Source organism: Pinus tabuliformis, chromosome 6, assembly GCF_031772625.1.
Source record: "Pinus tabuliformis cultivar Carrire ecotype Pingquan chromosome 6, CPIR1, whole genome shotgun sequence".
Classification (NCBI taxonomy): Eukaryota; Viridiplantae; Streptophyta; class Pinopsida; order Pinales; family Pinaceae; genus Pinus; species Pinus tabuliformis.
In genome coordinates this window covers 1,702,384,806-1,702,402,149 of record NC_142292.1, presented here as the reverse complement: position 1 = coordinate 1,702,402,149, position 17,344 = coordinate 1,702,384,806, and the positions used below count along the sequence as shown (strand labels likewise).

Genomic DNA, 17,344 nt, shown 5'->3' with positions numbered 1-17,344 from the left:
GAAAACATAAATAAAAGAAAAATATTATTTTATGTAAAGCATGGGTTTCATGCTCAAGTTTAAGTCAAAAGCATGTTCTTTGTGCTTATAGGTCTTTCTAGGACAAAGAAGAAATTATGTCAGGTATTATATTCCCATTTGAACTCGTTGTAACAAAGGAAAATATTTATTTTTGTCAAAAAAAGCCATTTATTTCTCCAAGACCAAGTTGGCCCCAATCAATGACATTTCATCCTAAAAGAGGGCTATTCGACCCCTCAAGGAGGCTATAAATACGAGTTAGACCTCATTTGGCACCACTCACTCGTTACAAGTTCGATCTGCAGTAGTGAAGGAGAAGAAGAGCTAGAAGGACGGAGAGAGGAAGGAAGAATCAAAAATTCTTGGGATGATATCTCTCTTTATCCACACATGCGAAGTTAGGATTTTTGTGTAGTTGCAATTGTAGGAGGCCAAAATTCTAAGAAGCAGTTGCAGAACCGAAATTTTGGAATGAAGTAAAGTTTGGAAGTTGCCTCGAAGAAGACTTCGCTGGGGGGGTGACTTGGTGCTTGGGAGGACTTTGGGCCTTGGAAGTCTCATTGTAAGAAGATTCTATTAGAAGAGAAGCATTTTTTCTAGATTGTCCCCTAGTTTTGCCTTGGCTTGGAGCCTATATCTTGTGTACTTTGTCTTGTTGCGATCTTTATTGATTTGGTAATTGCTTAATGAACAAGATCTAATAAAGTAATAAAAAGCCAACACACATAATAAGTAATTATCAAGTTAAGGAAAATATTTATAACCTTTAAGTCACTTGATTTTCCAACAACCCTGAGGGTGGACAAGCTTCATCTTTTGCAAAATTGGCAGTTATTAGTAAATATCATTTCATCAATCTGTACAAGGCTTCTTGGCTCCCCCTGACTATTGCAGAGGTCATATCTCCAGCTAGGGTTTTCCCCAGATTTGTCACGAATGAAGAAAATTAATGCCTAATGGAACCTATCTCTAAGGAAAAATATAAAAAGTCCTCCATAGTTTTCAAAGGGACAACCTAGAGAAAGGTCATCTTTTAGGAGGAGTTGCATGTGAGGTAGGAGTCATCATGTATTTAATTCAAGATCATATTTTCAAACTCGAGTGGTTTGAACATGGCACAAATAACTTCTATAAACTCATGAGCCTAAAGTTGCTTCCACTGTTTGTTATTGAAAAGGGAGTTCATAGTTTGCGGATATTTGGAGATTCAAAGATTATCGTAAACTGGTTCAACAATAATTCCTACGTGCCAAATGCACACATTATGTCCAATTATTGAGGAGATAAATCTTTTGAAGCAGTGTTTTGACCATGTCACTTGATGTCACATTTACAAGGAAAGAAACACAAATGTTGACTCCTCATCTAAGGCACCACTCAAAATATGGGAACATGGAAAATCTTGAAGCAAACAAATAGACAAGCGTATGAATATTATCATCGGCCCATCATAGAGGGCATGCAAATGGATCCATAATGTTGTTTTGTTTTTTGGCTAATATTTCATATCTATGCATATGCATTGAACAATCTACATTGATGATGCAAAGCTATGCATTTTTGTTAGATATTCTCAACAGATGATTTATATTTTCAAACTCTACAGTTTTTTATTTATATTTTCAAACTCTCCAGTTTTTTCTTCGGAGAACAACAAACAATAAAATAATAATAATAATATATATATAAGAAACAAAAAAAAAATAATAATAATAATAATAATAATAATTATCTTTTTAAGAACCCAACTTCTTCCCAAATAAAACAGATTTTTTTTCTTTCTTCTTTCTTTTCTTCTTTATTTTTCATATTTTTTCTAGACTTTTTATATAATCTAATATTTTCTAAAAATCTAGAATTCTCTAAAACTTCTCAGATTTAGAAAATTAAATACAATTTATTAAAACGCTCATACAGCAACATCGAGCATACCTTGAAAGAGAAGTTTATTTTGGCAAGTTACGTCAATTTGGATTGTTCAAGTGATCCCAATGATTGTAAATCAATTTGTAATGGTTCCTTTTGACTATGATTGTAAATCCATTTTAATTATTTCTTTTAACTAGGTTTAGACACTATATCTAGAAATAGTAAGATGCAAAGAACAATGCCCCTATCTTCTACCAAAGCCAGGTATAAAGAAAAGCTAGAAAAGCTGAGAAAGAGTAAAATGCAAAGAACAATGGCTCTGTTCTACCAAAACCAAGTATAAAGGGAAGCCAAGTACAAAGTGTATAATCATGTTGCCAACAAAGTCGCTTGATTGAGAAAAACTATAGCAAAATTTATCTATCACAACAAAATCCAATACTTTTTTACAGTTATCTAAACAACATAATATTTTTTACAATTACAATAATCAAACACCATAGTATTGGCAAAGAACCCCATCTTCCATGGGAACACAAAGCATATTGAATTCAACATCACTTTCTTCGTGAACTCCGTGAAAACAACTATACTTCTCTCCACTCCAACTAAAGAAAAGTTGTCAACATTTTCACAAAGACACTTTGTAAAAACATGTTTTCGAGTGTCTTAATATGGTTGGTATGCATACACCTATCACGCTCACTTACTTTAAGAAAAGAGGTTACTCGTTGTAACTTAAGAAACGCAGTAACTAACATTGTAATTTATGCAAAAAGGAAGATTACTGTGCCACTTGGGAAAAATTAAATATTTATATTTTCTACTGCCATGTATTTTTCTCTGTTCTTCCCTTAATAATTTTTAGTTTATTTCAACTGGTTGTCATCAATGTTGTTAGTTTATTTCAAATATGTAACCAATTCAAATCCCCCAAGGAAGGTGCACTTGTCTCTCTGTCAACCAGTTTGATAGGGACACCACCTTAAATGTGGATTAGTATCCCTTAAATTTGCTAGCCAGGTTTTCTTTGGAAAAAAAAGAATGTCAATAATGTTTATTAATTTTGTTGAATAAGGGGAGCATACATGTTTTCAAAATAGTCAATGCATCTTACTTCTAGCCCTAATAAGTCTCAGTTAAACCCAGAAAGCTGGACAAATAAACTTCAATAATAAGGCTCAAAATCAACCTGGGGTTTTGCCAAACTTGCATTGCAAGAATTAGTCTTTTGATAACATGCATCAACAAAAGCCACTGTCAATAATAGAGTGACTCAGCAAACAAGAGATGCTGTTACTAGTAAACTAACTAACCCCCTTCACCTTCGAGATTCAACAAGACATGGATATCCCTCTACCATAGTTCTGTGTTTAGAGAGCAAGTGCCCTCAATTACATTATAAAGGTAAAAATGGATAGATCACTGCCTTTGATGAATTTCTCCAAAATTCAATAACCAGCTCCCATTTCGTCACGTCTTGTTATAGTCATATCAAAGAGCAAGTGGATGCAACCGTAGATTGCGTCAATTTATTCTACAATGACATAGGATCTATAATTAGTAATCATATAATCATCTACCTCTATCAGTGAAAATTAGAAAGCATAGCATCTCCAATATAAGTGGAAAAACACTGCAATTGTGGAGGTGTTTATGTACTTGGGAATACCCCACTTTAGGGAAAGAAGCATGCATTTCAGGTTTTATATGGTGGACACCAAACAAATTCTATTGTATACTAAGCACATCTCCTTGGCAAGGAAATCATAAATAAACCCGCTGTCTATGGGAATAAGATGCATCTTATTCCATGTCAAGTACCCGAAAAGAAACTACATGAAACTAGTACAAGGTTGCTTCAAAATGGCGATAAATTTATGTACCATATCATAGAAATTATGTCTTCAATCTGTGGACAAAATAGAACTATAATGTATAGCCATTAAATCATCAAGAAGCCCACTGTCTGTAGGAATAAGATGTACATTATTCCATTTTAACTACCCCCAAAGAAACTACATGGAGCTAGTAAAAGATTGCTTCAAAATGGCGAGAAATTTATGTATCTTATCATAGAAATATGTCCTCAATATGTGGACGACAGAGAACTAAACTGTATAGCCATTAAATATCAGAAACCTTGAAAAGACTCAGATCTAAAAGCTAAGGGGCCACGAGGGCATGAAGATGATATGAGAACCGACGGCTATATCTTAGCAACAAAGAACTTGGTACACATGTACAAATTCAACAACAGTAACAGGATAAGGAAAGGTAGCAATATTACGTCTTTTAATCTTTGGTGAAGCAGTCTTACATTTAGACTACTGCCTTCTTACAAAGCTATATTATCTCAATAGTAGATATTTAGAAAGGTGAAACCGCACTATTTGACTACATCCTTCCCAAAGTGTCATTTCCAATACATTGGTAGGGAAAAGCTCATGCACATTGGGTATCTTGGAAAATGTCTCTAGAAGAGATGAGAGCAAATAAAAAGGAACTTCACCTTGCCCAAGAAAACTTAAACCAAGACTCCAGGCCACATAATTGTATTGATGACTTCGTTGAGATGAAATTGCATACAAACAGCTGCATTCTTACTTTGGAAGGATTAGTGTTGGCTAAGTAAGTCTATACGTTTTACTAGGTTGTATTGCTAGAGCATTTCCTGCTAGGAAAACTTAGTCAATGACAAGGTACAAAGGGCTCCCAAGGGAAGATGGCTATAAACGTTACATTTGGTATGAAAAATATTGATAGACGATAACGTGCAACTGCTAGTCCAGATTCTACGGAGCAGTTGAGTCTGTCGAGCAAATTTTAAGGACTATAAATAGGTCAAGATGTCGTGTTAACTTCTAAAGCTCCAAGTTCATATTCTAACCTCTAGTTGCCCTTTAATGGGGAAAAATGTACTATTGATAAATAGTTTTGATGTTTAACCACCAATGTTTGGTTCATGTTGAAAACGATCACACTAAATCTCACATTTAGAGATATTGTTGCAAGCTTGCATAGCCAAGGTTGCTATCCTTTCAAGATAATGATGCACTTTCTCTTGTCAAACTTTTTACTGGAGCCAGCTTTAACCAACAGAGTAGCAAGAAGCAAACAATTCATCGACAGATAAAGATGGAGAAGCTTCACATAACAATTGAAAGATGAAGGAACAAGTTTGGTCATATTGACGTTTGTCAGGATTATATACAATGAAAATCACCAAATTCATTATCATAAGCCAGACTTCTTTACTTGTATCGGTGACGAGAAAGAACAAGTTCGGTCATATCGGAGTTTGTCAGGATTATAGACAATGAAAATCACCAAATTCATTATCACAAGCCAGACTTCTTTATCAGTGACGAGAAAGAACAAGTTTGGTCATATCGGAGTTTGTCAGGATTATAGATAATGAAAATCACCAAATTCATTATCACAAGCCAGACTTCCTTACTTGTATCAAGGCACAAAGGGATCCCAAGGAAATATAGCTGTAAAAGTTACATTTGGTGTGAAAAATATTGATAGAGGATAACGTGCAACTACTAGTCCAGAATCTGTGGAGCAGTGGAGTCTGTCAAGCAAACTTTAACTACTATAATTAGGCCAAGTCATCATGTTAACTTCTAAAGCTCCAAGATCATATTCTAACCTCTAGTTGCCCTTTAATGTGGAAACATGTACTATTGATAAATAGTTTTAATGTTTAACCACCAATGTTTCGTCCATGTTGAAATCGATCACACTAATCTCACATTTGGAGATCTAGTAGCAAACTTGCATAGCCAAGGTTGCTATCCTTTCAAGATAATGATGCATTTTCTCTTGTCAAACTTTTTACTGGAGCCAGCTTTAACCAACAGAGTAGTAAGGAGCAAACAAGGCATCGACAGATAAAGATGGAGAAGCTTAGCACAACAATTGAAAGATGAAGGAACAAGTTTGGTCATATTGGAGTTTGTCATGATTATAGACAATGAAAATCACCACAAACATTATCACAAGCCAGACTTCTTTACTTGTATCAGTGATGAAAAGGAACAAGTTTGGTCATATTGGAGTTTGTCAGGATTATAGACATGAAAATCACTGCATCCATTATCACAAGCCAGGCTTCTTTACTTGTAGCAGTGAAAAGGTACAAAGGTCTCCCAAGGGAAGACGGCAGTAGAAGTAACATTTGGTATGAAAATTATTGATAGAGGATAACGTGCAACTACTGGTCCAGATTGTATGGAGCAGTTGAGTCTGTTGAGCAAAATTTAATAACTATAATAATTAGGCCAAGTCTTCATGTTAACTTCTAATGCTCCAAGATCATATTCTAAGCTCTAGTTGCCGTTTAATGTGGAAACATGTACTACTGATAAATAGTTTTGATATTTAACCAATGTTTGGTCCATGTTGAAAACAATCACACTAATCTCACATTTGGAGATCTAGTTGCAAGCTTGCATAGGCAAGGTTGCTAACTCCTTTCAAGATAATGATGCAATTTCTCTTGCCAAACTTTCTACAGGAGCCAGCTTTAACCAACAGAGTAGCAAGGAGCAAACAAGGCATCGACAGATAAAGATGGAGAAGCTTAACATAACAATTGAAAGATGAAGGAACAAGTTTGGTCATATTGAAGTTTGTCAGGATTATAGACAATGAAAATCACCAAATTCATTATCACAAGCCAGACTTCTACACACAGAGAGTTGATCCGGTAATAAACATGTGGCAGTGCAATGCATACAGCACATGTTTCTCCTTAAATACTTGTCACATTTCCTTAGTATCACGCAGGTTCATGTTTGAGACTTGCCATTTATTCTCATATATTAAACTTTTTTTAGTATTTCAGACAGTCCCCTATTGTCAAGAACCCTGACATTTCCCATATCGTTTCCTAAAAGTTGGCGTTATCTCTGAGTCTCTGACACATTACCCCATTCTCACGTTTCACTGCAACAAAAACTTGGTGGAACATTGCTTCTTCATAGCAACTTTATACTTGGGAGGCAAACAAAAACTCCAAACAGAAAGTAATAATCTTTTCAGCCATATTAGTATAGGAAAATGCTGAAGACTCTTGTGATAATCAATTGTTCAGTGAAAGCTCACATGTCTTTCTTGGCATTTTGAAGCATAGATTACTTGTATCATGTCATATGATAATCCAGCTTAAATTAGATCATCAATAACAGTGAGAATAATAGGAGTGTCACTACAAATGGAATTGGTAAACTCTACAATACATCCATACAAACAACAGAACCAAATGTTAGCTTCATACAAAGCAGAATAAACACATTATCCATACGGCTTTAACATTCAAAATGGGTAAAACCACTTGCATAGTTCCAAGTTGAATCTTTTAGAACAAAAGCATTGCCTTACTCCTACATATCATATCGAGTTATGAGATGGTTTAAATATTTGTCAAAATAATAGAGAGGTGAACACCCCATGAACCATACAAAAATGTTGTGAGGGGCACACACTGAGAATGAAAAGTGGTTCACCTTGAAGTTTTCGGTCAACAAGCAAGTTATAAAAATTGAACTAAATGAGAAAACTCGGGTGTAGGGCACACATATTTTGCATGGTGCTTTCCCTTTAGAGTTCTCAGATAACCATTACCAAGTATTACTCACATGGCAACAATAATGTAAACCACCTAAGTTACTGATAAACACACCCATAATAGGAATCCAAAATTCCTCTGATGTCTTGATTTCCTATTCATAAACATGTTTGAATAGCTACAGTTTTGTTTGATAAGGTCCAAAAAAAATTATTTTCACCTTCAAGCTTCTATTTTAGTAGTTTCATTTTTTAAATACAAATGCGATGAGGCACAGAGAAAGATGCAAGAAAAGGGGGCGGAGGGAATAAACTTAAGCAGGCTAAATGCACTAGCACAATCTTTCCTACAACAAGTTCCAATTTTGTCTAATTTTAAATCAGGTTCAGACACGTATCAAAAAAATAGATAATAGGAACACCTTTTAATGGTAAATATTTGGGAATTGTTTGTAACGCATACTTCTCCAGTTCACCTTGCATATATCATGCTTGCCCATTCCAATATTAAATGCACACCTAGTGAGTATGGTTCCAACCAAAATGCCAAAATGAAGAAGTACGCATTTCCTGAGATTTTTAGAGGTGGCAAAGGCAGGAGCTACAACACAGAACGTGATCCAGCACCGAAGATTTAAATAAAAACAATGTATGGGTATACTTGAAGCCCTGCATAGACTACAAGGATCCTAAGAGATTGATTCTTCATACAAATTTACAATTTCTCATCGATCGTATTTAGTTGATACCTAGAGAAATTGTTCCTGAACAAAAATTAAAAATGCCTTTAACATAAGAAACTGCCATGCTGGATGCAAGTCAAGTGAGACGCCCCCCACTCGGTGGAGGCGAAATGGGCTCGTGAAAAGGACAGGGTTAGGGTTTCATGCGCATCTCCTGCGGTTCGTAGGGCATCGATTTCGACGGTTCGTAGGGCATAGGGTTCAATAGCTCCGTGACGGTCATCTGCTGCGGTCACGGTTCTGCACTCTACAGCTGCAGCTTCACCATTGGAATCCTCGCCTGTCCCTTTCGGTCACCGACATAGTATCAGTTATGGACAACTGGGAGAATGAAGCGGTGGATTATTCGGCGGATCCCTCGCCGGAGAATGTTATTTTCGGGATTCCTCATTTTACCTCTCGCTCTCAGCTCCCCCATTCCGCATCCTCTTCTATTCCGGCGCACCAACCTTTTCCGGCTCCCGTTCCATCCTCTGCAGAAGTTTTTCCTCCTGTATCTCCGCCTTTCGAGGTTCCTCCGCTTTCGCCTGGGTCTCTACAATTCCTGGCCTCCCATACTCCCCCATCGCCCGCATTTGACCCTCTGGCGTCCATCCCTTCGGTGCCTCACCCTCCGCAGACATCTACACCTGCGACTCATCCATCTGTCTCAGGTATCCGCCCTTCCGGATGCTTTGAGACGCCTGCGGTTTCTTCCCTCCCCACTAACCCTTTTCCCCGGGAAGGTATCACTAATCCCCTGGTGGATCATCCGTCGGCCCCCCGTTCCGGATCTAAAAAGGTAAAGTGTGTCAGATCGACGACAAGGGACATCTCCATCAAATTCGACGAAGCAAAGCCTCTCGGCGACTATATGGACATTGCGAACACCGTGTTGGTTGGGCACGTCAGGGGTCGATCATACTCGAGGCAGAGGCTCAATCTTTGGGTTAAGGAGATCTGGGGTGGAGTCCTTTTCGACCTTCCAGAGGTCCATGTCCTCCCCAGAGGATGGTTCTCTCTTAAATTCTCCAAGGTCAATCAAACAAACCTCGTTTTGGGCCGATATTGGCATATTGAAATGGCCTCGGTCCTTCTCAAGCGCTGGAATCCCCTCTTCGATCCAGAGCGCGAGCAGCTCGGTGCCGGACCAATCTGGGTGAGACTCCCAGGTTTACCAATTCCATTCTGGGACGAAGAAGTTTTTATTAGGGTTGGCAATGCCCTGGGGACATATTTGGACTACGATCGCACTTATGTGGAATCTGGGAATCGAACACTTGCACGGATCTTGGTTCATCTGGACACTCGAGAGGGACTCGAGGAACAGATCACGCTTCAGTGGGGTAGGTGCATTCGTGTTCAGTTGTTGGACTATGAAGGGGTTCCCTTCCGTTGCAGACGATGCCACAAAGTGGGACACCTCGCGAAGGACTGTCCACTCAATAAGAAAGCTGCAGATTCGGTGAAAGGCACCCCGGCGACTACCAGGACGGCTTCCCCCATCATCTCTCGTCCTCCTTCTGCTGGACCGGCCCCTTCGGCCTCTCCACCCGCGGACGATGCTGGGCTCCGGAGATCCTCGCCTCCAAAAACTAGGGCTCGTTCGGCGGCAGAAGCGGGTATGATCTCTGTTTCTTTTTTCCCAACTTTGCATTCGTCTATTGATGATTATCATGCCTCTGGTCCATCTGCACATATATCCATGATTCCCTGCACATTATCATCTCCTCTTGCATGCACTGACCCTATTATCTCTACTACATCTCCCGAGTCTTTCTCCTCCCCGTGCCCATCCTCCCCTCCTCACCCTTATTTCCTTCGGTCTCGGAATCTATCAAAAGAGCAGGTTGTCGGTCACTCGGGTCTGGGCATTGTCATACCTGAGAGGGCATCATTGCATACCAGAGGGAGAAAATCACACCTTTCTAAAGCCATCAAACAAGCTGGGGCAGAGGTGGTCTCTGGCCGACAAGCGACCATTGACAGGGTTCTTAGAGCAGGGCACACCCCGAGAGGTGTTCCCCCATGAAGTGTCTTTCTTTTAATTGCAGAGGACTGGCTAGTTCCTCCAAAAAACTAGCCATGAAGCGGCTCATTGATACTGAGCCTATCGACATTATCATGCTACAAGAAACCCTCTGCTTTGCAGATCAAATTATTCGTGTCATGCAAGCCATGGTCCCAAGATGGAGTTTTTTTGCAAATGATGTTGTGGGACGATCTGGGGGTCTAGCCATTGGATTAAACCCTCGGTCCATAAATCCTATCTCATCCTAGGGAGGTGCAGGGTTCATTGGATTGGATTTCTTCTCGGCTGATCTTGGCATGGATCTCAGGATTGTCAATATATATGCTCCATGCTCCCAGAGAGAATCATTCTGGCGGAATACTCTTCAACTACCCTTGTTGAATGAAGACCATGTTATTATAGGAGGAGACCTCAATTTCTCTCTGGGTTTCAGGGAGTCATGGGGCACTGAGGCTCAAATTGACTCTATCACTGATTATATGACTAATCTACTGGAACAATCAGATTTCTCGGATATTCCATTGCAGCGTCTCCTTCCTACATGGCGGAACCGACAGGTTGGGGATGCTGCACTTGCCCGCAGACTTGACAGATTTCTGTTAAAGGGCCCTCTTCTTCAGCACCTGCATCTCTTCAGACAATGGGTTGGCTCGAGGGGGGTATCGGACCACAATCCTATATACCTGGAGATTCAGGGTCCTTCCAAGAAACCCAAGGCACCCTTCAAATTCAATCCCTCTTGGCTGAAGGATCCGGACTACATCCAGCTGATAAAGGATTACTGGGCCTCTCATCCCATCAATGACTCTGTTCCTCTTGCCAAAGGTTTCTGCAGGAACCTTTCAGAAATCAAACATATTACTATTAAGTGGGCAAGGGTGAAATTGGAACGTGAAACAGCACAGCTCTCCCATATTGAAGCGGACTTATGTTCACTCACCGATGACAGAGGACAGGGCTTCATGACAGCTGCGGACAAATGTAGGCTTATTGATCTTGAGAATCAAAAAGCCAAGATTCTCAAAGAGAGAGAGGAATCCATTAGATTAAGGAGCCGAGCTTTATGGATTCAAGCTGGGGATGACAACACAAAGTTTTTCCATAACTTTGCAAAGTGCAGGAAGGTATCTAATACTATCTGGAAGCTCCCTACCCCGGATGGAGAAATAGCGGACAATTTCAATAAGCTCGCTCACCTGGGCATCACTCATTTCAGGAACCTCTACAAGAGTCCACGAGAAGAAAACTTACTTGATATTATTAATGTGGCTAACCACTTCCCGAGATTCGTGGAGGAAGAAGATGTGGAGACCTTAACTGACCCGGTCACTGCTGAGGAACTGGAAGGAGTTCTGAAATGGTTCAAAAAAGACAAAAGCCCAGGGCCGGACGGATGGACCATTGAATTCTACACAGCTTTCTTCGATGTTTTGGGTCAGGACTTACTACAGGTGGTTGAAGAAAGCCGGACTTCTGGATCATTATATCATGCCATCAACTCTGCATTCATCGCTCTCATCCCCAAATCTGACTCCCCAGCGTCCTTTGATGACTACAGACCCATTTCTTTGTGTAACTGCCTCTATAAAATCATCTCGAAGACCATTGCAAATCGACTTAGACCTATCCTCTCCCGTTCCATTGCCCCGCAGCAATTTGCTTTTCTCGAATCTCGACAGATCCATGAGGCCATTGGACTCGCTCAAGAAGCCCTCCATTCCATCTGGTCGAAGAACTTAAAAGCCATCCTCCTCAAAATCGATCTGTCTAAAGCTTTTGACCGTGTCAGCTGGCTCTATCTCAAAATGATCCTCATCCATCTGGGTTTCCCTCATGCATACATTTCTTGGATCATGGCCTGCATTACCACTCCATCTTTCAGTATTCTTATCAATGGTTCGGCCACAAATTTTTTTCATTCGGAGAGGGGTCTGAGGCAGGGGTGTCCTCTATCGCCACTACTCTTCATGCTGGTCATGGAAGGTCTCAGCCGCCTCATGGAAGCGGCCAAGCGATCTGGAGACATAGGGGGCCTTCGCATAACTGACCTTTGCTATCTCACCCATCTACTCTTTGTGGATGATGTTCTTATACTTCTCAATGGCAGTGTTCGTGACACTCGAACTTTCTCAAAGATTCTACAACTTTTTTCCTCTGCCACGGGTATGATGCCAAACCAGATGAAATCAACCATTACCTGTGCACGCACATCTGTACAGGAAACCCAGACTGGCTTACAAGCATTCCCTTACTCGGTCCACCCCCTGGATAGAGGTCTCAAATATTTGGGGTTCAATCTGAAACCTACTTGCCAAAGGATTGCTGACTGGGTCTGGTTGGTTGCCAAATTGGAAAAAAGACTCACAGGATGGAGCTTCAGATATCTCTCCAGGGCTGGTAGACTGGTGCTCATAAAGTCTGTATTAGAAGCCACCCCGGTGTTCTGGATGGCCCTAGCCTGGATTCCTAGAAACATCCTGGGGCGGCTACAGCAGTTATGCAACCGATACCTCTGGAATGGGAGTCAGGATAAAAGAGTATTTGCATGGATCGGATGGAAGAAAATCTCATTGCCCAAAAAGTGGGGAGGATGGGGACTAAAGGAACTACCTGAATTTGCAAAAGCACTGGCCGCCAAGATGGGGTGGACTCTGCTTACTTGTCAAAATCTCTGGACACAGGTAGTCTATTATAAATACATTTGGCCTCATAATATTTTGGATTGGGCCCGTTTCCCTACTTGGTCAACAATGGGATGCTCATCGGTTTGGAAGGCCTTGATTCAATCCCTTCCTCTCATTCGGAACAATCTTGCTTGGCGCATTAATGATGGATTGACAGGCAGAATTGGTTTGGATCCTTGGATTAACTGTGGGGGTAGACATATCCTTAATCCAGATCTTATAATGCACTTACAGGCCCGGGATATCCGACATTTTGCACAGATCGCAGACCAACAGGGCACTGATATATTTTCCCAGGCTTGGAAATCCGCTCAGCAATTGGATCTCCCTTTACAATGGCATCAGGAATGGGATCACTATACTGAGGCATTATCTGAATCTCACATTCGTATAAAACAAGGACCGGATGAACTTATTTGGTGCATTGCTGATCATGGTATATATGCTCCAAAATTTGGATACACTGCTCTCATTTCTCACAGAATGCCTGAATCGTTACAGTCATGGTGGCAATCCATTTGGAAGCTCAAGGCTCCTCCACGGACCAAACTTTTCCTTTGGTGTGCACTAAACGGCAATGTACCCACAGGGGAATATCTCACCCGCAGAGCCATTTTTGGCCCATCATGGTGTATCTTCTGTAAAAATGCATCAGAGACTCAGGATCATATATTCCTCCTCTGCCCTGTCATCCTCAACCTATGGAACAACATATGTAATCTGTTGGGTATCGCTGTCAATTGGAAAGGGATCGATATTAGGAGTGCTTGGGATACTTGGTCTCACTGTCATCCGGACGCTAAATTACAAAACCTCCCACCTGTGGCTACTTGGCATATATGGCTTGCTCGAAATCGGTCTATATTTGAAGACCGATTGATATCATGGAATCGGGTAGAGGCCACCATCATTGCAGCATATCATGAGTTACCAGACCCTCCACCCCCGAGACCGAGATCCATACAGCCCATGCCCAACTTTGATAGAACCATCCCGTGGGCTTTCTTCGACGGAGCAGCAAATCGGGATGGATGTGGCGGGGGTTTTGTATTGCACATAAATGAACACCATCGATACCTTGCAAAAATGGGCTTTGGCAATGGATCAAATAATTTCGCTGAGCTCTCTGCTGTCCACAATCTTCTACATTTTGCATTATCACATCATCATACAAGAATCAATATATTTGGGGACTCATTGGTGGTTGTTAACTGGATTAACAATATCACTACTTGTCATACACACACTCTCAGCAATTTATTACATGATGCACTCATACTCAAAGCAGCATTTAACCATTGCACATGTTTACATATTTACAGAGAGCATAACAGCGAAGCTGACAAATTATCCAAAGAGGCCTCGTTACTTCCCCGAGGCGAGGGGATAATAGTGGAGCAGAATGGAGCAGAGGAGTATCAATTTTACCACGGGCCATTCATAGATCAAAGAGAACAAAGGGACAACAGTCCCAACAGCTGATAGACAATGGCGTTTTTGTTTTTTGTTAATAGACATATGTAGAACATGGATATTATGATTATAAACAGAGTCCTCTTTCGGACAACAGATAGAATACACAGTCAGATGAATGTACACAGAACAGTTTTGCTTATACCTACAGAACAACACCTTGATGAGGTGAATTTTGTATGAACAATCCAGTAATGCCTCGGCATCTGCTTTATGTAATTTTCAAACATTAATGAAAGTTACTGATTTTTCCAGTGGAAAAAAAGAAACTGCCATGCTTACCATAAAAGTATGTGATAAAGTATTAACATCATTTCCAGCACAATCTTGACAGAGCAATAGACATGAAGGCGGGAATTGGGTTTGAATGTAAAACCACGAAATCATGATATGTACACATTTTCAAAAGGCAAATATTCTCGTCTGATATATGGTTGACATCATTTTTTCTTTTTAATTTTAATTGAAACAACTTTGAACAAATAGACATCCAAGAACAGTTGATTGTATATTGGCTGCCATACATCTCAGTTTCCGTCCATATTCCCTACTGATCTCTCCTCAACAACAAGAAAAGAACTGCATCATAGTGAATTTTAAGACTAAATTTCCTAAATAAAAATTTATGTGATTATTGCACTTTATACAAGCCATCTCGGCCTTCTGATAGCATATATTTGCAGACACCAAATAAATCGAATAAATGATGAAGTAAACAACCACTGTAAATACGCAAAGAAGGTGGCTACTTTAGAAGAGCGTCATACTAACACAGAACAACAATGCTTCAAAAATCCAACTGAAAGGTTGACGCAACCTTGACCTGTAAAATTGATACCTATAAACTTGATACTATTGTTCGTACCAGCTCATCTAACAGTTTCGAACTGCCTGAGCTTATCGCAGTAGGGAGTCTCCAAGTGCCTCGCCCACTGGCGCCTCTGTAACTCCATGTGGCAGTACCTCCCAAGATAACCCTTGTAATCCCTAACAACCTGAAGCTCTAGATCAGCCCGCTGCGGGCTACCCGGCTGAAGCTCCTTATCAAAATCAACTGATTTGACATAATACGGCACTCCGTAGTCCTTAGTAACTTTGCGGAATTGATAAGGATGAGCCTTCTGCAGCGAGTAGAGGGGTTCTGAATAAGGCAAATAAGTAACCAAAAACAGAATCAAGATGGGTAAAATCTGCAAGAGAGTGACCAAATTGAAGCCGCCTACGGCCTCGTGAGTGCGGCCACCGCTGTTCGCCCCAGCCGCCGCCGCCGCCCTGGTTCTCATGACATGGGCCCTGGTGAAAAAATCAGACTGTTGAGATCCAAAGAAAAAAGACCTAAAAATCTCATCCGGATCGAATCCTTCGTCATAGAAACCCTGATGCGCCCTGCGTCTCCTCACATGTTGTTGTTGGGCTAACTCGAAATCCTCATCGGGGCCTGTAACGTCATATTTGCGCCTCATATCCTCGTTGCTCAGGCACTGGAAGGCCTTAGAAACGGCCTTGAAGGCCTCCTCGGAACCGGGGGCCTTGTTTTTATCCGGGTGAACCCTGAGAGACAACTTCCTGTAGGCCTTCCTAATATCCTCTACGGAGCAATTCTTCTCTAACCCCAAAATGACATAGTAATCTTTATTCCTCTTAATCTGCCGCACAATCTCCACCTGCTCGTCTGTGTAATTTCTGGCTCCGCTCGAATTTCTGCTAGAAACGTCAGACATTTTGGCCGCATCTGCATCTCGGGTTTGGTTAGAAATCGGAGTTTCGGTGGAGGATTCCTTACCGTTATTAGCATCTTCAGCGCATGCCGCCAGGAGCTCGTCAAGGGAGAGACTAGGATCCAGGCGACGGGCTTTCGACAGGAATTTGCGTGCACGGTTTGTGTCTCCGGCTGCGATGGCCGCTTTGCCGATGTTCAGGCATTTCAAGGCGTCGTCTTTGTTGCTATCCATGGATACTCAGATGGCGGGATGCCTATAAGCTACTTTCCTGATTAAAATATTGCTAAATTTATCAAAAGGTTGAGCTCCGCAAGCAGAACGGGTAAAATAATTCTTAAAACCCTAGTACGCATATATAGTCAGATTTCTCGATAAAATAAACCCCTGAATTTGTCACAAACAGGGCCAATGATGGTGAAAAATACAGGAGAGCAATCGTCGAAATGTAATAACTTGACGAATTTGGTCTTACCATGGACGTGCTGAGACGATCTAGAGGTCGCGCGTTCGAATTTGGTCGGCCTTCGACCCGATCTGCATCCGGAGGGCGTTTCCTCACCTCCTCCTCTTCAAGAAACGAAGAAGAAAAGATTGCTGAAAAATAGGCCGAGGAAAAAAATAAGAGTATTGCTCTGGGAGAGGACAACGATGACTGGCCCGTGCCGGTGAGGTCAAGGTCGGCGGGCTATGACCGGTATTCAAGGATCGCCTTCACGAGTTCAAAGTCTTGCCTAAACTATATATAAAGAGTTCCTCTCCAATTATGGTTATGGTTAACCTCCTATGCGAGGCGTTACCTGAATTACAAGTTCCTATGGAAGCAAGGTAATTTTTGGGCGAGTGGTCAAAAAAAATTTTGGGAAGTTATTTTCTTGGTGGGAACAAGTCAATTAGTGTAAACCCAGTCGTGACACTTTAGTCAGTGAGGGCGTTGTTCCTTGCACGGGTAAATTGTTTGTCATGGCGTGATTTGTTCATCAAATACAGTGTAAAATCTTACAAAATTGTGTAAATATTGTGTGATTTATGTCGAAAAATTTCTTATAAATACAGTGTAAAAAGTACAAAATCTTAATATTTTGGTTGGAATTTGGTTGGAAACTATAAAAATGGATCAGACACTTTGAAAAATATCAACTTTGACAAGTAAAACTCTTTTGAAATTCCAACCCTAGTTCTTGTATTTGGGTTCTAGTTTCCTGGCTTAGGAATGTAATTTAAGATGAAAAAAAAGTAAACAATGAA

The 17,344-nt window shown here is 40.8% G+C and overlaps 2 protein-coding genes across 3 annotated transcripts; one reads left to right on the top strand and one right to left on the bottom strand.

The window, feature by feature from the left end:
* Positions 1-3,029: 3,029 nt before the first annotated feature.
* Positions 3,030-16,730, bottom strand: LOC149265544 (chaperone protein dnaJ 49-like). 2 transcript variants are annotated; one of them, XM_089429587.1, is made up of 3 exons: positions 16,572-16,730; positions 15,244-16,367; positions 3,030-3,427 (listed from the first exon to the last, which is right to left on the bottom strand). In XM_089429587.1, the coding sequence occupies exon 2, from the start codon at positions 16,328-16,330 to the stop codon at positions 15,248-15,250; it is 1,083 nt and encodes a 360-aa protein (XP_089285713.1). In that variant the 5' UTR covers positions 16,331-16,367; positions 16,572-16,730; the 3' UTR covers positions 3,030-3,427; positions 15,244-15,247. The 2 variants fall into 2 exon arrangements, with proteins under 2 accessions (XP_089285713.1, XP_089285711.1); XM_089429585.1 differs by lacking the exon at positions 3,030-3,427 and having other exon boundaries at positions 14,963-16,367.
* Positions 12,075-14,387, top strand: LOC149265545 (uncharacterized). Its single transcript, XM_089404702.1, has one exon. It carries the CDS (start codon positions 12,075-12,077, stop codon positions 14,385-14,387), a length of 2,313 nt encoding a protein of 770 aa, XP_089260828.1.
* Positions 16,731-17,344: the final 614 nt, after the last annotated feature.